Here is a 23,092-nt window from a genome sequence, read left to right as displayed (position 1 = left end):
CAAATTCCACTCAAAAATCATGATTTCCGGGGCGCCTGGGTGGCTCAGTGGGTTGGGCCTCTGCCTTCGGCTCAGGTCATGATCTCAGGGTCCTGGGATCGAGTTCCGCATCAGGCTCTCTGCTCTGCAGGGAGCCTGCTTCCTCCTCTCTCTCTCTCTCTCTCTCTCTCTGCCTGCGTCTCTGCCTACTTGTGATCTCTGTCAAATAAATAAATAAAATCTTAAAAAAAAATCATGATTTCCTCCACAAACCTGATCTTCCTCCAGGGTTCTCTATTTTGGTAAATAGCATGACTATCCAGCCAGTTGGCAAAGTCGAGAATCACCTTCTTCCTTTCCTCTAACAATAAATCTATCAGCAATCTATCACCTGTGTCTTCCTAAACAGCTCTCTGCTTACACCACCACTACTCTGTCCATTAAAACGTAAACTCCAAAAGCATAAAATGGCTTCCTACATCCATTGTTACCCACAAACTCCATACAAAAGAGTACTTTTTTACAAAATATAAATAATGACATATCTCCTCACCTCCATCCTCTATATTAGTGACTTCCTGTTGCCCAAATATAAAGATCAAAATGCTCAACATAGCTTCTAATCAGTAATTTTTTTTTTTAAGATTTTTATTTATTTGACAGACAGATCACAAGTAGGCAGAGAGGCAGGCAGAGAGAGAGAGAGGAGAAGGAGGCAGGCTCCCTGCTGAGCAGAGAGCCCGATGTGAGGCTCGATCCCAGGACCCTGGGATCATGACCTGAGCCGAAGGCAGAGGCTTTAACCACTGAGCCACCCAGGCGCCCCTAATCAGTAATTTTTAATACTGATTTTCATTTGACAAGAATTCACTGGTACAAAATTAACAGCACATGATTCTATCTCCAGGAAAATTCAGAATTATAAACTTATTTTCCAAAGGCATAATTCTCTTTATACCTAACATATACACGGTCTTTTATAGTTTTCAATGTGCTGTGATATATAGATTAGCTAATCTGACAACAATCCTGTTTTGTGTGCAGAGCAGGAGCCTATTTCATTTTATCATTGACGAGAACAAGTTAGGTATAATGTACTCAAAGCTGAAAAGAAATCTCAGGATTCTTGACACTCAATCCAGTCATCTTTCTACTACAGCTACCATCTTGATCACAGGTTGTTACTTTTAGAAGGGCTCAAATGCCACATACAAAACCCTGAGGTCATTATATGAACAAAATCTCCTTTCTCTTATTTTAGATTCTGCCCAGTAACTTGTACTATTTTTCATTCTCTAGACGGTGGTACAGCAGACTTTATCACTCTGGAATGGAACTTCTAATTTTGTAAAAATTGAGGTTATTCTTCAAAACTGTTACAGCTTTAAGCAATCCTTATTCTTTGACTTTTCTTTATATCCTCTATTATACCATCACTGGTTATTCTAACCATAACTGTTCTTTATCTTTTCTACTGGTTTATTTATCCTTATTTGCTCCCAAAACATGGACTTTACAATCTTTCCTATAGAGACATGTAGCATTCTTCTGTGGTTTTAGTCAACTACAACATTCTCCTTTCATTCACCCATCCTCCAAAACCTTGACCACTCAGTATACTCGCCCTCCTTAGAAAAATGTTTGCAACTGGGGAACAGAGGCCCACTGGGTGTTCTGCTCATCTAAAAAATCAAGGTATAAAGTGAAATTAGATCTTTCTCCCAAACCAGCTGCTTCTGTATTCCATGTGTGTATTAATAGCAGCAGTGTACTGCCAATACTCGGTCTAAAAACTGGGAAGTCATTTTTAGTAGATGCTAATAGGTGAATGAGGATTAAGGCAGGAAAGAACGTTCAACCAGAAGGCCCCCTGTACAAAGATCCTGAGGCATGAAAAGTTCTGTGCCATTCATAACCTGAAAGCCAAGCAGGACTGAAGCATAGCTTTTGAGGGAACATAGTTAGATGGGAAAAGGAGTAAGAAACTGAACCATTTGTGAGACATATAAGTGAAATGTCTAGGGGGTAGCTGACATGTGGAGCACCCCGAGCTGCTTGCAGCAGCTATTGCCTTTGTGTGCCCCACACACTTCTTACTCTATGCCACCCCCTTTCCTGGTAACTGATATTACTCCCCACTGAGCACAGGAACAGGCACATGACCAGCTGAGCCAATTCTAGTATTACATCCTTGGCCACTGGAACTATACCAGTAACTGGAAGGTGATCTTTCTGGACACCCAATGAGTACGTTTTCCTCTTTGATCATATAGTACAATCATAAATGTATAATCAGGGAGCTTTAACCAATCATGGCTCCAACCTCATTAGAGAAGTCAAAGAAGAGAAGCAAGCATTCAGAAAGAAGTAGTGACAAGAAGTGAATGACTAGAAGTTTCAGGCCACTGTCCTCTCCAGCTATATGATGTGAGCAGGTTAAAAAAAAAAAAAAACAAACAATTCCTTGGGGCGCCTGGATGGCTCAGTGGGTTAAAGCCTCTGCCTTCAGCTCAGATCATGTTCTCAGAGTCCTGGGATCAAGCCCCGCATCAGGCTCTCTGCTCAGTGGGGAGCCTGCTCCCTCTGTCTCTCTCTGCCTGTCTCTCTGCCTACTTGTGATCTCTATCAAATAAATAATTAAAATCTTAAAAAAAAAAATTCCCATATGGAAACAGTATGGAATTTCCTCAAAAATAAATTAAAGACAGAATTAACACATGAGGGGCGCCTGGGTGGCTCAGTGGGCTAAAGCCTCTGCCTTCAGCTCAGGTTATAATCCCAGGATCCTGGGATTGAGCCCCGCGACAGGCTCTCTGCTCAGCAGGGAGCCTGCTTCACCCTCTTTCTCTGCCTGCTTCTCTGCCTACTTGTGATCTCTCTCAAATAAATAAATAAAATCCTAAAAAAAAAAAAAAAGAATTAACACATGAGACAACAATTCCACTTACGGAAATATTCTCGGAAAGAATCAAAAACAGAAACTCAAAGAGATATTTATACAATAATATTAATAGCAGCATTATTCACAAAGCCAAAAGGTGGAAGCAACCCAAATGACAATCAATGAACAAATAAATAAAATGTGATATACACATACAATGGAATATTATATAGCCTTGAAAGGAAAATTCCAACACATGCTACACATGGATGAACCCTGACATGCTAAGTGAAATAAGTCAGTCACATAAAGACAATTGCTACACGATACCACTTATGAAGTACCTTGAGTAATCAAATTCATAGAGCCAGAAAGTAGAATGGTGGGTACCAAGGGCCAGTGGGAAGGAGAGAATGTGGAACTACTGTATAATGGCTACAGAGTTTCACGAGTTTCAGTTTTACAAGATGAAAAGTTCCAGACATTATTTGCATAGCAATGTGAATGTACTTAACACTACCTAACTATACACTTAAAAATGGCTAAAAAGGTGAATTTTATGTTATATGTATTTTACCACAATAAAAATTATTTTTATTTTTTTAAACCAACCACTTGCAACTAAAAAAAAAAGCCTGTTGAATATAAAAATAGATACCTAAGTATAGTGAGTGCTACACTATAGCATAGTATATATAATATACAATATAACATATGTAACATAGTACTATACTAGTACTTTTATATTAGAATTGATTGAGTCAGGATGGGCCGGCAGAGGGCGGGTGGTAGGAATTTTCCCTCACAGTCTAGAAGGTTGGCAGTTCTTGTTTTAAGGTAGCAAACCAGCTAGTTAATGTGTTCTGGGACTCAAATTATACGCTCACCTTTAAGGAATCTGACAGAAACATCAGGGTATTAAACTGCTTTGGCTACTCCTTACACCTTTTTCAGTATGGAGCCTCAAGAGAAACAAGTTTAGGTATAAGTCAGACTGCCTGGAAGCAGAAAGAGAACAGTGACAATGACATGAAGGAACTTCATCCCACTCACGAATGAGTTTCAGAAACAGGATTCTCCACCTAACACCAAGCCAAAGTCAGTACAAAGATTAAGAATGGAGATACCTAAGAGAGCCCAGGATTCAAGAAGCCCAATAAGACAGTTCCCTTAGAATTATCTCCTGTTAGTCATTGTGTAGTCAACCCCCAACCACGATAAGCCATAATCAAATGGGTTGCAGCCTGGAGGCAAGGGGCCAACTGGTATCACTCTATCATTCCAAGCAAAAAAAGCAGAGCTCCCAGGTCTGTTGGAAAGAATAGAAAGCAATCACCAGAGCAGAGTTTTCAATTCAAACACTGCAACTTTTAAATTAATAGCTAATAGAATTTCATTAAAAATATAAAATAACTTAAATCTACAGACAGCTAATAAACTTCTAAGATTGTTCTGCCAGAAAAAGTCCAGGTCTGGCAAAGAGAAGCCTAAATACCTAATACCATCTCCAGGTACCCACAGCTGCTCTCTGAAGAATTCTGCAAGCTGCTAAATTAGCCTGGCTGGGACCAGAAGAATCCCCTCCGCTAGCTCCCCTAGGGTATCATGAAAGACAAAAGGCGGTGAAGAAGGAATTGCACCCCAGGTGTACCAGGCACCAGGGAAGGGCAGACTGGCTGATCAAGAAAGTCCAACGCGAAGGAAAACTTAGCCCTTGCTGGCCTTCTTCAATGAGATGCTGGAATTGGAGCCAATCAACCCTACTTTTCTTCTTTTCCACAGTCAAATTTTCTTTCAATTGTAAACACCTCAGGTTTGCTGCAAAAAGAACCTTAAAAAAAAAATGCTTGAAGAAAGAACACAAATAGGGATGTCTGGGTGGTGCAGTTGGTTAAGCGTTTGACTATTGGTTTCAGCTCAGATCATGATCTCAGGGTCATGAAATCAATCCCTGCGTCAGTCTCTGAACTAAGCACAGAATCTGCTTGAGGTTCTCTCTCTCCCTCCCCTTTCCTCGCCCTGCTCATGCTCAATCAATATCTCTCTCTCACTCAGATGAAAGAAAGAAAGAAGGAAAAGAAAAGAGAAAAGAAAAGGAAGAGGAAAGAAAAGAAGGGAGGAAAGGAGGGAGGGAAGTAGGGAGGAGGAGGAGAAGAGAAGGAAAGGAAAGGACACATATAGACAAATTCAAGAAATGCTGTAAGAGACTACTATTGTTTAAAAACCTAACAAGTGTACACACGTACTCCTAGGGTCAGAGATAATAAAAAGTACATCCATTAAAAACCTGGGCCAAAATTTCGTACCATATCAATATGATACAGAAAGGAGAGACCGAAGGACATGTGAGTGTGCTAAAGTATTTGAGGAAAATTTATACATTTAAAAGCTTAATAAATCAACTGGGATATGGGATACTACATTTAAAACCACTATAGGGCGCCTGGGTGGCTCAGTCATTAAGCATCTGCTTTTGGCTCAGGTCATGATCCCAGGGTCCTGGGGTTGAGGCCCACATCGGGCTCCCTGCTCGGCAGGAAGCCTGCTTCTCCCTCTCCCACTCCCCGTGCTTGTGTTCCTTCTCTAACAGCCTCTCTCCCTGCCAATTACATAAATAAAATCTTTGAGGAAATAAAATAAAACAACTATTATAAGTTCAATAGCACACACAGACTAAAATAATTTTCAAGCAGAATCAATCTACATTTCCAGATGCATTTTACTTCAGTAAAGCAAACGCTTTATGGAATATTATGCCAACAAGTCTTACTGTTAAAAAAACAACAACAAACAGAAAATCATGCTTAAGATTATTTTGATGAAATTTTCTAAATGTTAGTTTTGTAATATTAAAATAATTTTCTTTTTTGCTGCTGATATGAACTTATGCCCTTAAAAATTATTTTTAACAATTTGCATATGTTGTAAAACAAGCTTTTGTTACTATCTGCACTAGTATTTCCAAGACCATGACCTCATTTACTTTGTTATTAAATCAAGAAAGTTCTTTAAGAGGGCACCTGGCTGGCTCAGTCAGTGGACCATACAACTCTTGATCTCAACTCTTGTGGATTTAAGCCCCAAATTGGTTGTAGAGATTACTTTACAATAAAATCTTAAAAAAAAAAAAAAGTTCTCCAATACTCTCTGACTGCACAAAGCAAAAAATATACTTCCAGAAAAGAAAAAAGAGTCTAAATTCAAGAGGAAAAATGATAGAAAACAAAAGATAAATAGTTACCTAGCTATTAATAAAGACGGAAAAGAAGAGGAGGAGGACCCTACACTTGCCTCGTCCCTTGAACACAGCTAGATAAATATCAAATCATTCTGAACACCCAGGAAATCAATCCAAGGGTTGAGAGAACAAACTGTACAACTAGAGGGAGAAAAAAGGCCACATCGTGGAAGATGAGAGGTGCAGAGATGTCATTTGGGGGAGAAAAGAATCCTGGTGCTGCAGAGAGGAGGGAGAGAGGCAAGGGAGAGAGAGAGAGAGACAGAGGGAGAGAGAGAAACAGAGAGAGAGAAAGAGAACAGAGCTCAGGACATTGCACAAGAAAACACTTCCCCACTGAGGTGAAACAGGAGGGGCTGATTATTTCGAGTTTTTACAAGCAGTGGAGCTCAAAGTCTTAAGTTTTAGAAGACTGCACCATCTCCAGGTGGAGCCTGGAGGGCACAAAGGTGCACGTGTGGAGAAGGAAGGCAGAAGCCCAGGAGCAGACAGCGTGGTATGAGGATTCCCTGGGTCACACTGGGAGAAACAGTTCCCCTTCCTGGAGTGTATCTGGGAGAGGCGGCACCTCCTTGTGGGGACAAAAGAGCCACTGAGTGCCACTGAGCTGCCAGTTCATTAGCATAGGAGGAGAAGAAACAGCTGCTGAGGGCAGCTCACCTGGACGCCAGCTCTCAGTTACATTTTGCCATAAACTCCAAGCCTCGGCACATTCGTGCTACTGTCCTTCTGGAACAAACCAGCACTACCCACAGTGTGGCAAGACCTTCACCCAGAGGAACAGCATGGGTCTGTGTAGCACCAGATCCCTAAAATTTGGAGTTTTGAAACCCAGCCAATGGGCCTGAGCTAAAACACAGGAGCACTGCGGCACCAAGTGAGCAGATGGCTGGGACACAGACAGCATGAAGACAGGGATCCAACAGAAGCTGGGGACACAAGAGGGGAGATTGTTCACACATCTGTGAGGACTTCCTGAATAGTGGCATGTGCGAACTCCACTCTCCAAGGACAAGAGAGTCAGCTGATGCCGTTTTTATCCCTGTCCCTCAGCAGGGATGGACTTCAGTGAGTAGCGTGGTGCCCACAGCAGAGGCTTGAGTCACTTACACCAAGCCCTGACCCCTGCGCTCTGCAGGTGCTTCTTTACTAATACAAGTGTACCTGAGAATCAGAGCACCAGCAGGCCCCCTCCCCCAGAAGACCAGCACAAACCCCCAAAACGCACCAAGTCTACTGACGATAGAGTACTACAAAGCTTCAGCTCTAGAGGAAATAGGATCTAGCCTCTTTTAACAAGCAGACTGAAACGCACTTAGTTAAAACTCACCATACAGTGGACAAGATCCAAACATTCCCAACTGCAGGCAAGGATAAATTCTACATTGGACTGACACAAGGGAAAGAGCAGCCAAATACAACAGCAGAGTAACCAGAAACACTTCCTGAAGTGCCAGGCCCTGGAGAGTATCAGACCTCTTAATATGAGTAGGAAACATAACAGGCTTTCCTAACACAAAGAAGAGAGAGCCCTAGACAAAATGCCAAGACAAAGAAATTCATTCCGAAAGAAAAAATAAGAGATCACGGCCAGGGATTTATTCAAAACAGATACAAGTAGTATTTCTGAACCAGAATTTAAAACAGCAATCATAAGGATACTAGCTGGACTTGAGAAAAGCACAGAAGACACGAGGGAGTCCTTCACCACAGAGATAAAAGACCTAAAAACTAGACAGGCCAAAATAAAAAATGCTATAACCAAGATACAAAACTGATTGGATGTAATGACCACAAGGATGGAAGAAGCAAAGGAACTAATAAGTGATACAGATGATATAATTATGAAAAACAAGCTGAAAAGAAGAGAGAAAGAAAAATAGTGGATCACAAATTCAGACTTGGGGAACTCAGCAACTCCCTAAAGCACAGTAACATTCATATCATAGGAGTCCCAGAAGAAGAGAGGGAAAAGGGGGTAGAAGGTTTATTTGTGAAAATTATCACCAAAACCCTCCCTAATCTGGAGAAGGAAACAGACATCCAAATCCAGGAGGCACAGAGAACTCCCATCCAAATCAACAAAAGCAGGCCAACACCAAGACATCTCATAGTAAAATCTGCAAAACAGAGAGACAAGGAAAGAATCCTGAAAGCAGCAAGGGAAAATAAATTCCTAACCTACAAGAGAAAACAAGGTTAGCAGATCTCTCCACAGAAGCTTGGCAGGCCAGAAGAGAGTGGCATGATATAGTCAACGTGCTGAATGGGAAAAATATGCAGCCAAGAATACTTAATCTGGCAAGGCTGTCATTCAGAACAGAAGGAGAGATAAAGAGTTTTCCAGATAAACAAAAACTAAAGGAGTTCATGACTACTAAGCCAGCCCTACAAGAAATATTAAAGGAGGCTCTTTAGTGGGAAAGGAAGTCCAAAAGCAACAAAGACTAGAAAGGAGCAAAGAAAATCTCCAGAAACACTGACTTTACACGTAATACAATGGCACCAAAATTCATATCTATCAATAATCACTGAAAAAAAAAAATCACTGAACGTAACTGGACTAAATGCTCCAATCAAAAGACACAGGCTATCAGAATGGATAAAAAAATAAGACCCATCTATATGCTGCCTCCAAGGGATTCATTTTAGATCTAAAGACACCTGCAGACTGAAAGCAAGGCTGGTTGGTTGGTGAAACATGCAACTCCTAATCTGGGGGCTGTGATTTCAAGCCCCATGTTGGGTGAGAAGCTTACTTAAAAAAAAACAAAGTGAGGGGATGGAGAACCGTTTATCATGCTAATGGACATCAAAAGAAAGCCAGATTAGCAATATTTATATCAAACAAACTTTAAACCAGACTGTAACGAGAGATGAAGAAGGGCACTATACCATAATAAAGGGGTCTATCCAATAAGAAGAACTAACAATTGTAAATATTTGTGCCCCCCAACTTGGGAGCACCCACATATATAAATCAATTAATAACAAACATAAAGAAACTCCTTGATAATAATACAATAATACTAGGGGAATTTAACACCCAAATTACAACAATGGACAAATCATCTAAGCAGAAAATCAACAAGGCAACAATGGCTTTGAATGACACACTGGACCAGATGGACTTAACAAATATATTCAGAACATTTCATCCTAAAACAACAGAATACACATTCTCTTCAAATGCATTTGAAACATTCTCCAGAATAGAACACATAATGGGTCACAAATCAGGCCTCAACAAGTACAAAAAGACTGAGCTCATACCATGCATATTTTCAGACCACAACACTATGAAACTTGAAGTCAACCACAAGTAAAAATGCGGAAAGACCATAAATACATGGAGATTAAAGAACATCCTACTAAAGAGTGAGCAGGTTAACCAGGAAATCAAAGAAGAAATTAAAAAAATATGTGGGAGCAAATGAAAATGAAAACATGACAGTCTAAAACCTTTAGGATGCAGCAAAAGCAGTCATAAAAGGGAAGTACATAGCAATACAGGCCTGACTCAAGAAACAAGAAAAGTCTCAAATACACAACTTAACCTTACACCTAAAGGAGCTAGAAAAGGAACAGCAAATAAAGCCTAAAGCCATTAAAAGAAGGGAAATAATACAGATTAGAACAGAAAAAAATGATATAGAAACAAACAAACAAATAAATAAAACAATACAACAGGAAACTAGGAGCTAGTCCTATGAAACTAGGAGCTGATTCTTTCAAAGAATTAATAAAACTGATAAACCCCTACCCAGACTTACCAAAAAGAAAAAAGAAAGGACCCCAATAAATAAAATAATGAATGAAAGAGGAGCGATCACAGCCAACACCATAGAAATACAAACGATTATAAGAGGATCTTATGAAAAATTATATGCCAAAAACTGGGCGATATGGAAGAAATTGATAAATCCCTAGAAACATATAAACTACCAAAACTGAAATAGGAAGAAACAGAAAATTTGAATACAGCCATAACCAGCAAAGAAATTGAAATAATAACCAAAAATTTCCCAATAAAAGTCCAGGGCCAGATGGCTTCCCAGGGGAATTCTACCAAACATTTAAAGTGTTACTACCTGTTCTTTTGAAACTACTCCAAAAAATAGAAACAGAAGGAAAACTTCCAAACTCTTTCTACAAGGCTAGCATTAACCTTGATCCCAAAACCAGACAAAGACCTCACTAAAAAGGAGAATTACCAATATCCCTGATGGACATGGATGCCAAAATTCTCACCAAAGTAATAGCCAATAGGATCCAACAGTACATCAAAAGAATTATTTACCACAATCAAGTGGGATTTATTCCTGGGCTGCAAGGGCAGTTCAATATTGCAAATCAACCAATGTGATACACCACATTCATAAAAGAAAGGATAAGAAACATATGATCCTCTCAATAGATGCAGAAAAAGCATCTGACAAAATGAAGCATCCATTCTTGATAAAATCCATTTGCAACAAAGTAGGGATAGATAGAACGTACCTCAACATCACAAAGGTTATATACAAGAGACCCAGAGTTAATATCATCCTCAATGGAGAAACACTGAGAGCTTTTCCTCTCTAGTCAGGAATAAGACAGGGATGCTCACTCCCACCGCTGTTATTTATCATAATACTGGAACTCCTAGCCTCAGCAATCAGACAACAAAAAGAATTAAAAGACATCCAAAGCAGCAAGGAAAAAGTCAAACTTTCACTATTCACAGATGACATGATACCCTACATAGAAAACCCAAAAGACTCCACCAAAAAATTGCTGGAACTAATACACAAATTCAGCAAAGTCACAGGCTACAAAATCAATATACATAAATCTGTTGCATTTTTTTTTTTAAGATTTTATTCATTTATTTGAGAGAGAGAGAGAGAATGAGCAGTGTGGAGGGGCAGAGGGATAGAAAAAGGAAGAAGCAGACTCCCTGCTGAGCAGGAAGCCCAACTCAGAACTTGATCCCAGGACCCTGGGATCATGACCTGAGCCGAAAGCAGAGGCTTAGCCAACTGAGTCACCCAGGTGCCCCTGTTGCATTTCTATACACCAATAATGAAGCAGCAGAAAGAGAAATTATGGAATCAATCCTATTTACAATTGCACCTAGGAATAAACCTAACCAAAGAGGTAAAAGATCTGTACTCTGAAAACTATAAAACAATTATGAAAGAAACTAAAGATGACACAAGGAAATGGAAAGACATTCATGCTCACAGATTAGAAGGACAAATATTGTTAAAAGTCTATACTACCCAAAGCAATCTACACATTTAAGGCAATCTCTATCATAATACCAACAGTATTTTTCAGAGAGCTAGAACAATCCTAAAATTGGTATGGAACCAGAAAAGACCCCAAATAGCCAAAGCAATCTTGAAAAATGCTCAACATCACTTGGTATCAGGGAAATACAAATAAAAACTACAATGAGATACCACCTCACACCTGTCAGAATGGCTAAAATTAACACAGGAAACAACAGATGTTGAGGATGTGGAGAAAGGGGAACCCTCCTGCACTATTGGTAGGAATGAAAGCTGGTGCAGCAACTCAGGAAAACAGTATGAAATTTCCTCAGAAAGTTAAAAATAGAACTACTCTACAACCCAGCAACTGCACTAGGTATTTACCCAAAAAATACAAAAATACTGATTTGAAAGGGCATTTGCACCACGATGTTTACAGCAGCAGTATCAATAATAGCCAAATTATGGAAAGAGCTCAAATGTCCACCAACTGACGAATGGATAAAGATGATGTGGTGTGTACACACACATACACACACACACACACGCACACACAGGAATATTACTCAAGCATCAAAAATAAAATCTTGCCATTTGCAACAATGTGGATGGAGCTAGAGTGTATTACACCAAGTGAAATAAATCAGTCAGAGAAAGACAAATATGATTACACTCATATGTGGAATTTAAGAAACAAAACCTGAACAAAGGGGAAAGGGGGAAAAAAAGAGAGGGAGGCAAATCACAAGAGAATCTTAACTACGAGAACAAACTGAGGGTTGATGCCGGGAGGTGGGCAGGAATGGGCTAACTTGGTGACGAATATTAAGGAGGGCACTTGTGATGAGCACTAAGGTATTATATGTAAATGATGAATCACTAAATTTTCCTCCTGAAACCAATATTATTACACTATATGTCAACTAACTTGAATTTAAATAAAAACCTGAGGGCCGCCTGGGTGGCTCAGTGGGTTAAGCCTCTGCCTTCAGCTCAGGTCATGATCCCGGGGTCCTGGGATCGAGTCCCACATCAGGCTCTCTGCTCAGTGGGGAGACTGCTTCTCTCTCTCTCTCTCTCTGTCTGCCTCTCTGCCTACTTGTGATCTCCCTCTGTCAAATAAATAAATAAAAATCTTTTAAAAAATAGTAATAAATAAATAAATAAACAAATAAATACTTGAAAGAAGGGGCACCTAGGTGGCTCAGTGGGTTAAAGCCTCTGCCTTCAGCTCAGGTCATGATCTCATGGGATCGAGCCCCGCATCGGGCTCTCTGCTCAGCAGGGAGCCTGCTTCCCCCTCTCTCTCTGCCTCTCTGCCTACTTGTGATCTCTCTCTCTGTGTCAAATAAATAAATAAAATCTTTTTTTTTTAAAGTTGATAAAAAAAAGAGGGAAAAGGGAAAAAGGAGGAAAAATACACGAGAAAACAAGGCAGTTTAATGATCATAAAAAGAAAAAAATTAAAACTATAAGCTTTCAAAGAGAAACACATTAGGAAACGTTTATATATCATAAATGATCACCCATACAAATGAATAATTATATTTATTTATTTAATATTTATTAAATAAATAAATGTGTATTTATTTCCCACAAAGAGGGCCCAACAAGTTGCCATTATTTGAGTGAACCACTAATAAAGAATCCAAAATTCAAAAGAAGTCAGTTTGCAGAAGTGCAACTTAACTTCTCTCTCCTAGACAGCAACTTTAAAATTTATATATATATATACAGCATTACATTTTTAAACTGTTAGAGGAGATGAAGACTCAAGAGTATGATATCAGCCAAAATCCAGCTAGCAAATGAAAACAACTCGGTGTGTTCATAATTGGGATTTAATGAAGACAAATGGTTACACAGATGATGGAACAGCTGAGAGACCAAAAAAGGAACCATGAGGCTACCTATTTCATTAGCAGCAGCAGGAAGCCATGACCACACTTAGGCTAGGGAGACACAGGAGTGCAGGGTGCTGGGTCACCTGGCAGAAGCTAGAACACCAGTAGAGCTACCTAGAAGAAGCCAGAACCACAAAGGAAATGCAGCCACTAACAGAGAGAGGAGAGGTATGAGTACTCTTCCCTTTCTTCCATCCTCTCATTCAATTTCTCACCAGTCCCTCCCAAACTCAGCAGAAGAAAATAAACTAGGTACTGTGGGAAACTGACAAGGAGCAGCCACCTTGCAAAACGGAGCATGAAGAGGCCATGAAATGGAATGTAGGAATGTATTTGGGGAAAAAAAATCCAGACATAAATTCTATTCAGGAAAAATTAATTCTAAAGACTAAGACAATCAACAGTAATGATAATTATGTAGGTATATCCTATAACATCTGATCAAATTTGAATTAATATCTTCTTTTCTAAGAAATCTTTATGTCCTAAAGTTTAAAGTTAGCCACTATATGTAACTGTTACTTCCAGACTTACACAATATCAGTTCTAATGAACTTTCTATAGCGTGACTATGTTACTTTTTAAATTAAAAATGAATTTATTTTGAAAACTAAAAAGTTACTGTAAGAGAAAGTAATCTGACTAAAGTAAGAGTTCTCATTTTGGAATGAGGTCAACCTCAAACAAACATTTAATTTATATGTCCCCAAAAAAGTAAAACCATACCATTTAAATCTGCATTTTCAAATCTGACCCAGACTATTTTCTCCTTTTCTTCTGTTAGAGGTGTTCCACTGTAAGCCTGCAGAGTAAACAGAAATGTCTGAATAAAAAATTTATACAGCTCTAATATTACTGATGTTCAAGACAAAAAGCAACTTAAATAAAGCCAACGTTATCCCTCTCCAATCCCACCAATCCAACATCTTGGGAACCAACACATTTTGTAACATTTTTACTACTAAAGAAAGCTATCCAGGAGTCTGACAATCTTGGTTAAAGGAATTTAACTTACTAAGGAATTGCAGAAACCTAAAATACAATAATCACAGCCTACTAGGAAGTATCACTATAATGCAAAGGAACTCAAAAAGTAAATCATCCCCTACATTAGCCAACAAATAAGAAGGCTTGAGAAATAAAACTACCACATGTATCTATTTAGCCCCAGGTGTTTATGATCAGGTAATTACACACTACCTAGAATTTTCAAAAGTATTTCTTCCAGCTTGCCTTCAGTTCCAGGTGGAAGACAAAGGCCAGAGTTGGGGGTGAAAAAAAAAAAAGTACAGTATTACTTTTTCAGTCTTTTGTCTGGCTTCTACACTCAACCTATTACCCGGTTTCTGCAGGCCTGCAGGGTTCACAAAGATAAGCATAAGCTGCCATGAAATCATAGGGAAAGTGTCGATGGTATCCATCAGTATTCAAAGGGAGTCATTTCTTCATAAAGCAAATGTTTCTATTTAAAAGTTTCAAAGATTGTATATATTTATAAGCATTTAGAATGTCAAAATAGGGGCACCTGGGTGGCTCAGTGGGTTAAGCCTCTGCCTTCTGCTCAGGTCATGATCCCAGGGTCCTGGGATCAAGCCCTGCATCGGGCTCTCTGCTCAGTGGGGAGCCTGCTTCCTCCTCTCTCTGCCTGCCTCTCTGCCTACTTGTGATCTCTGTCTCTCAAATAAATAAATAAAATATTAAAAAAAAATAGAATGTCAATATAGACCTGCAATATTTTCAATTATAAAGTTGTACTCAGTTCACAAAACAATGGTTTATCAAAAGCTATACCAAAAGCATATAAAAACTACCATCCCACATATAATTTGTATTATACATAACCTGCTTTAAATTTCCATGCCAATTTACAGCCCCTGTACTGTATCATACAAGCTATTAACTTGTATAACTGAAACTCATCTACAATGAAAATACTACTAAAAGACAATTACTTTAATAGATTTACTATACAACAGAAATCATCTTACAAATCCTTACAATTTTATTGTCTTTTTTAAAAAAAGGTGAGATGTGTATAGGGCAGTCAATTCCTTTGGAGAAGAGGAAAGCCTACGCTAGAACCAACTAATTCATCAACTTTATCTTCGGCCACCTCATCCTCATTTCCTTCCTCTTCTTTGGGCTTGGTCTTTTCAACCTTGAAAATATTTTTAAAAATAAACTTTAGGAGGGCTCCTGGGCAGCTCAGTCCATGAAGGGTCTGCCTTTGGCTAAGGTCATGATCTCAGGGTCCTGGCTCCCTGCTAGATGGGGAGTCTCTTCTCCCTCTTCCTCTATCCTTCCCCTCTGTTTGTGCCCACTCTCTCTCTCTCCCATTGGCTCTCTCTCAAATAAATAAAATCTTTTTTAAAAATAAACTTTAGGGACACATGGGTGGCTCAGTCAGTTAAGCTTCTGCCTTAGGTTCAGGTCATAATCTCAATCCAGGGTCCTGGGATTGAGCCCTGCATCAGGCTTCCTGCTCAGCGAGAAATATGCTTCTCCCTCTCCCTCTGCCTCTTCCCTCCACCCATGCCCCCAACCCCCACCCCTGCTTGTGTCACCACTCTCACTCGAGCACACTCTCTCTCTCAAATAAATAAAATCTTAAAAAAATAAATAAAAATAAGCTTTATATTTTGGAATAATTTTAGATTATTAACTATAGTAGAGAGTTCTCAGATACCCCTCAGCCAGTTTCCCCTAATGTTAACTATCTAACCAAACCCGACCTTGCCATGGTACATTTGTCAAAACCATGTCACTGATATTGATGTATTACTATTAATTAAGCCTCAGACTTTATTTGGATTTCATCAGTTTTTCCACTAATGTCCTTTCTCTGTTCCAGCATCCAATCTTGAATAGCACAGTGCATTTAAGCAACTTTTTCCCCCCCACATCATGCTCTCCTTTAATCTGGTAAAGCAGTAACATTTTTCAAAATTTTCTTCAGTATAGCAGATCTTAAGGCTGCTTATCACCTGCAGCATTAGTCAACATTCTCCCAATTCCTTTGCAACATTTGCAGGATGCTCTCCTTTGATTTCTGAGCGATATGCTGAACAAAACAAAGTTGAATGAGGTCTTTCACTACACTGGGATTCTTGAACTTCTTTTTTTTTCCCCTTCGGGGGAAAACAAGACTTTCAAAACAAGCCTTGCATGCTTTTGCCATGTCTTCAAGGTTTCTTCTTTCCTTAGTGTTCTCTACTAAGCCTTCTTGAGAAGATTCTGTGAAGCTGACTGAGGCAGCTGAGCACTGCTTCGTGTGTGCCTTCCTGAACGTTCCCATGGAGAAGGCACATGTGGGTATTTTATTCTCAGTGAGGCACATACTCACCCAGTGCCCATCCAGCTTTCATTTGGTATCTTAACAGAGGTCAGTGTACTACTACCCTGAAGGTTTCCCCCACATTCCAGCCCCAATTATTAGCCTTCCTTCTTCAACCAACATCCAACTACTTTAGCCCTCTTAGAATCAAAACTTCCACCCCATTATTGACAGGATTTATTTATTTATTTGTCCTTTTATTCCTATAAAGGATATATATAAGGTTTAGAATATAACAGGTTTCTAACACAAACCCACTTTCATAAGCATAAAGTTATTGCTGAACTTTATTTTTTTACATTGAACTTTAAAAGACACGATCATTGTAGATATGCTATATTTACATGTTGTGTTTATATATTTCATTTTTTTCACTGTACGAAAAATAACACCCATTGTGTCAAGAAGCATAATTTCTAGTTATAGCAAATCATTCTATAGGGATCACATACCATAATTTGCTTGACTTCTATTGACATCTGGGCTGGCTACAATTTTTTATACTGAAAATGCAGACTTTTGACACACATACACTGAAAAGTTCTGAGCTTTACCTTTCTGAATTATTATTTAATAGATTTTCAGAAGTAAAATTATTAGATCAAAGAGCACAGCTAAAAGCATCTACAGCCATCAATAACACCTGTTAAATACAATGGGAATTCACTCTATCTATAATAACTGAAGAAGCGGACACCAGTCTAACAACACATTTTCTCCCTTTTCTGGGTATTTGGGAACTCAGAAGACAATTTCTAGCCTCCAGGAATTTGAAGATTTCCAGAATAGGCGTTGGAACACAACATCAGCAAAAAATATAATTTTCCAAATACCTGACTACAAAGTACCACTGGGAGATTCTGGATTAAAGGTTGAAAAAAAAAAAAAAAAGAGGCCATAGGTCACCAAATCTGGCCCACCACCTGTGTATATAAATAAAGTTTTATTTTATTTTTAAAGATTTTATTTTATTTGACAGAAAGAGAGACAGCAAGAGAGAGAACACAAGCAGGGAGAGTGGGAGAGGGAGAAGCAGGCTCCCCACTAAGCAGGGAGCCCGATGCGGGGCTCAATCCCAGGACCCCAAGATCATGACCTGAGCTGAAGACAGACACTTAACCCACTGAGCCACCTAGGAGTCCCAAATAAAGTTTTATTTTAATAGAGCCATGCCTTTTCCTTTACATAAAAAGCAGTGTCAAGTAGTTACAACATGTATTATATGAACTGCAAAGCTTATCTGGCCCTTCGCAGAAAGTTTGCTAACTGCTGCACAAGACCGTGAAGCCTTACAGAAAGGAACCAGTATCCCTTCAACTTAACACACTGCCCAACCCATAGCGGATGCTCAAGTAAATGTATGCTGCCTGAATTTTTGCTTTATTTCCAGGGTAAACAGAATACAATGACCTGCATAACATACATTTCTTGAATGAATATTCTAATTCTTAGATCTAGGACTACAACTTCACTTCCATAGTTGCTACTCTGATCCAAATCTTCATAAGCAATTACAGAGATTATCTCCTTCCTAATGTCTAATGCTCAAAAAACTAAATTAATCTTTTTTTTTTCTAAATTAATCCTCTACCTTCCAGCATTTTTACCCTATCAATTTTAACGGTCCCCTACTTCCCATCTATTAGTCAATCTGGTATTCTTGTTTCTCCAGCAAACTCTCTAGCTATTCCCTCAAAGCCTCTAACCACAGCCTCTCTCCTCCCGCCAATAAAAACTGCTTGCCACGCAGGGTTTCCACTAACACAAAAGGTGCCTTTGTAAAAATGTGATAAAAAGGCACTCTAGGAGTAGGCAAATTACAAAAAATTTTTAAATGCCCTTTCCTTGGAACCAGCCTCATGCCAGGGCTCAGGGCTTAAGAGAAAGAGCAGATTGGAGACACCAGTTTGGATTTCAGCCCCAGGTTACTCTCTAGAACTGCCATTCCGAGCATAGTCCAAGATGCTCTTGTTCAGCAACTCTGTTGCCTCCCATACCCAGCTAATCAGTTTCTTCCAACATCCAATACCTAACCTTTCCATTCATTTCAACTGCTATTTCCAATGTCCTTTAGAATTTGACTCTTTCGGGGCACCTGATGGCTCAGTGGGTTAAGTCTCTGCCTTCAGCTTAGGTTATGGTCTCAGGATCCTGGGATCGAGCCCCACATCGGGCTCTCTGCTCAGTGGGGAGTCTGCTTCCTCCTCTCTGTCTGCCTGCCTTTCTGCCCACTTGTGATCTCTGTCTGTCAAATAAATAAATAAATTCTTTTAAAAAAAGAGAGAGAGAGAATTTGACTCTTTCACTCTTTATTTGCTATGCATTCTCTTAGCAAGTACATATTAGGTCTATACTATCATGTATAACACTTACTGAAATGCTGCTGTAAGCTCTGCTTGTTTCAGCAATTTGACTTCCTTTAGTAACCAAGTTCCTCAAAATAGGAAAGCATTTATTATCCTTTACATGCCAAAGGACCTTGTCATTGTGACCCATTTCCATGAACATCATAAAGTAGTATCAACATTCCCTGATACTTTCCCTTATTTGATAAATACAACTTACATAATATAACTGAAATCTGGATTTTAGACTTTTCTAGATTGCTGTCATAAGACTGGGACACTGGATCTATGAATTCCTTTTTTCAACCGCGTGGTTACAAATAGCCTGGCAGTCAGGAAACACTGACATCACCATAAGTAGAAAATACCTTTCCTTTCAGTAGTCCCACAGAGCTTCCCATGGCCACTGTTTCACAAGAATCCCCAGAGGCTCTCACTACACACACACACACACAAGTTACTGGATGCCACCTCAATTCCACTGAGTCAAACTCTCTGGGACGGGGCCTGGAAATGATTATTTTTAACACATGTGCCAAGTGATACTCACGTTAAATCTGGGCAACAGTGCACTAGGTATGACCCCAGGAGGGTTGCTCTCATTCTTTATTCTTACGTTTATAGAGAGACAACTTCTGTTGTAAGTTAGAGTAACAAGGCATACCCCACTTGGCATAAAGATACTGCTCACCATGAAAGACATGTAGATTTGTGCTCAGTATAGTATTTAGCCAATATAATATCTAGTTAATGAAATGCAAAGTATAGACTTTGCTTTGATCATTTCAGACAGGCAACATTTAACTAGGGCAAGAGGAAGATTCTGGAAATAGAATCCAACTAGAGAATCCCAAGTCCCAGCTCTCAACTAACATCTCACCTTGATTCCTCTTAGGAGAGCAAGTCTTGAGGAATAATAATTGTGCCACAAACAATGCAAAACTAAGGCACTTGTAATACTAACATGTATAGTTCTACCCTACCAATGCTCAGGATGTTAAAACGTTAAAAATCTTTCTGAAGTTCATGATACCAGTGTCAAGCTTAGGAAAGAGAACATTTCAGAATCTCCCTGGCCAATGGTAAAACCTACTATATTTCTTACTTACTTACCTGTGGCACAACGTCCTGTAGAAAAGTCACAACACTTTCCATGTAGGACTGCTCCCTGAAAAAAGGTGAAATGGATAAAATTGACCCTGACATCTTAAAACAAAACATGGAAAAGCTCTTTCTCTAAGCCTTAAGAAAGTTACTCACAATATTCAAAAAGAGAAAAGACTCTCATCAACCAATAATTCTGTTAACTTGCTTTCCAGTTTCTTCGTATAATGTTATTAAATGAAATGCAAATGAGATATTAATCTTTTTAAACATCATCTCTTCTTAAAAGTCATGCTCTCTTAATTTAACATACAGATTCTAACTTGTATTTGAAGGAGTGATGACACAAGGCTAAGACAGGATCTTCCTTTTGAGTCAAAGCAAAAGAATTCCCCAGTCAGAGCAAGAAGAACTGTGGCTGATGATTCAGTACTTAGTGACCTTCTCTTTAAATTGGTTATGCGCCTACTCCCTTACCTGTATATAGCAAAATCAATCTGCATTTTGCTGCAGGTGCAGGGCAGGTATTAGGAGATACTAAGAAGTCCAAAAGAAAGAATTTTTGCCATAGACAAGACATGGGAAAATATTAAAACACATAAAAGTGAAGAAAAATGATACTGTTAAGGTCACTGAGAGATTTTAAATGGAAGTATATGGATGTCAGCAAGTGGAAAAAAATTCTTCAAAATACCAAATCAATTCATTTCATTTCATGTGAAAAATTACATTTGAAGAAACTCCTATCAGTTATTCTAAATCCGATAAAAAAGCAGTATGCCTCAAATAGCTACAAAAACTGATTAGGCCGAATAAAAACAAAAAACACACACACAATAATTTGATTAGGCCTGCCTCTCCCCGCTCATTTTTTTGCCACTCTCCTCACTCTGCTTCTGTCATCTGCAATTCCATTCCTAGAATACACCAAGCTCTTTCAGTCAAGACCTTTACGCCAGCTTTCTTTCTGCCTAGATTCCTTTCCATGCTTTTCCATCCCTTTCATTTCTCCAGCTTAAGCGTTACCTCCTCAGAAAGGACTTTCCTGACAGCCTGAAGTCAGACTCCCCCTATCATTCTGTATCATAGCACACCAGGCACTGATCAGAGTCTGTAATCACGTTCCTTATATACTGTTTCCCCCACTAGAATGTAAACTGTCCTACAGAAAGGACTCCAACTCTCATGTTTACCTTCTACCTCCAGAATCTACAAGCCAGTACTTCGGGCATGGAGTAGATGCTCGAGCACTATTTGTTAAAAGAATACAAATGTATAAAAGATTTTTTAAAAACACTAAAATTATGTATTGAATAATAAGAAGCAATATAAGTTGGATACCATATGGTGAGGCAACATAGAATACCGCCTAAATGCATAGACTCTGGGGACAAACTGCCTGGGTTTGATCCAGGTTCCCCTTCTTGGCTTTTCCTGAAGATAATTTACTTAATTTCTCCCTGCTTTGGTTTCTTCTCCTGTAAAATAAAGACTGAAAGAGTACCTAACTCATAGCTAGTAAAATATTTAACTTGTTGCCATGGTCCACAGTTAGCAAAGAAGTATGGCCCAGGGAAATGCAGGAGGAAAAAAAAAACAAACAGAAGTATTATAGTAAAATACTGTATTATACATATACCTTTCATAGTCTGAGAGAGGGCAAGCTTTATGTAACATGCCAAACTGCCCAAGGGAATATATAAAATGCTACAATTCCCTTATGAACATTTTAAAAGGTAGAAAACAAGTTTCACCTCCTTACATAGATACTAAAGGATCTTCACTATCCACCCTAACCCACTTTATATAGGTCAACCTCCCTATATTTCATTTATGAAAAGAGCGTGCCCTACTACATCTGCTCACCTTATTCCCTTTGTCTAAAATGTTCCTTTGATTCTAATTGCCCAAACTCTACTCAGCCTTTAAAGCACATTATGTTAGCTTCTTAATAAAACCCTTTAGGATCTAAAATACTAAAATATCCCCACTAAATACTCCCACTAAAATATTTCCTCCCAATTCTCACAGTTTGCTGATACCTTTTTTATTGATTACAGTGATTTCAAGTATACATCTCTTAAAAACACATTAGATCATATGCTCCTAGAAAGTATAAGCAGGCTTTGGCAAAAAATGCTTAAAATATAGAATGTTCTTTATGTCACTGACTTTGAAACCTTCTGACTAAGACCTAGATAAGAGATACATTTTACATCAGCATCTGGTCAACATATGTTCATATGAATAGTATGTGTCACAAAAGAATACTCCCAACTATATTTTCTATAATATGCCATTTCGTTTTTTAAAAAAAAACAAATTGATCTAATTAATGAGTCATGAATTTTTGAAACTGGAGTTTAAAAACACATTACTCCTTAGGATTTAGCATAGTGCTTTTGATGTACCCTATAAATGTGAATAACATTAACTTGATCCTCCAATTACTCCTTTTATTTGGTCTTGGCAATATTTATCATGCTGTAAAGGTAAAATTAAATAGATGTTCAAAAAGGAAACCTGAATATTAGTTACTATTCTGAGCAAAGTTTCTTTAGCTTTTAGGCTTATCTGAAATTTGCTTACGTGACAGCCTGGGGGCGGACCACAACTCCACCAGTACAACGACTGGGTCTTCGGGGAGAATCTGTAGCCATAGCTTCATTCGCTAAACCTGTTTCCAGCACAAAGAGACAGAAAAAAAAATGGATTATTATTGTTGTGGGTAGGAGTGAGGGTTTATGGTTGCCCACTTGAGATCCCTCATGGAAAATGCCTAAAATATAGGAAACCTTCCCAGCAAACCCCATTACACGAGAAAGGGGGGATATTAGGAGAGGAAGTAGATAAAGAAGTTCTCTAATTATCATGAATTTTTTTTATTTGGACTAAGCCTTAGAACCACAGAAGAAGTTAAGACTCTTTCTTTCTGGACCTTCTGATCCTCTGTTAACATAATCTAGAAAGGTAAGGGATGGAGAGTCTAGCACAAGATCTCTTAATAAAAACAAATGTGCTATCTCTGTGAGCCAAAATTAGAGAACGT

General features: G+C 38.8%; 1 protein-coding gene across 1 annotated transcript in view; it reads right to left on the bottom strand.

Moving 5' to 3' along the window:
* The window catches only part of LOC111151262 (BCAS3, microtubule associated cell migration factor), a 578,517-nt gene extending 555,802 nt beyond the window's left edge, over nt 1-22,715 (bottom strand). The window contains exons 1-3 of the mRNA XM_022509136.1: nt 22,633-22,715; nt 20,053-20,107; nt 13,987-14,062 (exon numbers count right to left, since the gene is read on the bottom strand). Of these exons, the coding sequence (XP_022364844.1) occupies nt 13,987-14,062; nt 20,053-20,107; nt 22,633-22,703 (202 nt within the window). The 5' untranslated portion in view covers nt 22,704-22,715. The remainder of the gene's footprint in view (nt 1-13,986; nt 14,063-20,052; nt 20,108-22,632) is intronic.
* Between the last annotated feature and the right edge of the window lie 377 nt (nt 22,716-23,092).

This window comes from Enhydra lutris, unplaced genomic scaffold (assembly GCF_002288905.1).
Source record: "Enhydra lutris kenyoni isolate GAN:26980312 unplaced genomic scaffold, ASM228890v2 scaffoldscaffold26, whole genome shotgun sequence".
Classification (NCBI taxonomy): Eukaryota; Metazoa; Chordata; class Mammalia; order Carnivora; family Mustelidae; genus Enhydra; species Enhydra lutris.
Note: the sequence above shows the minus strand (reverse complement) of the source record. Positions and strands in the feature narration are given on the sequence as shown.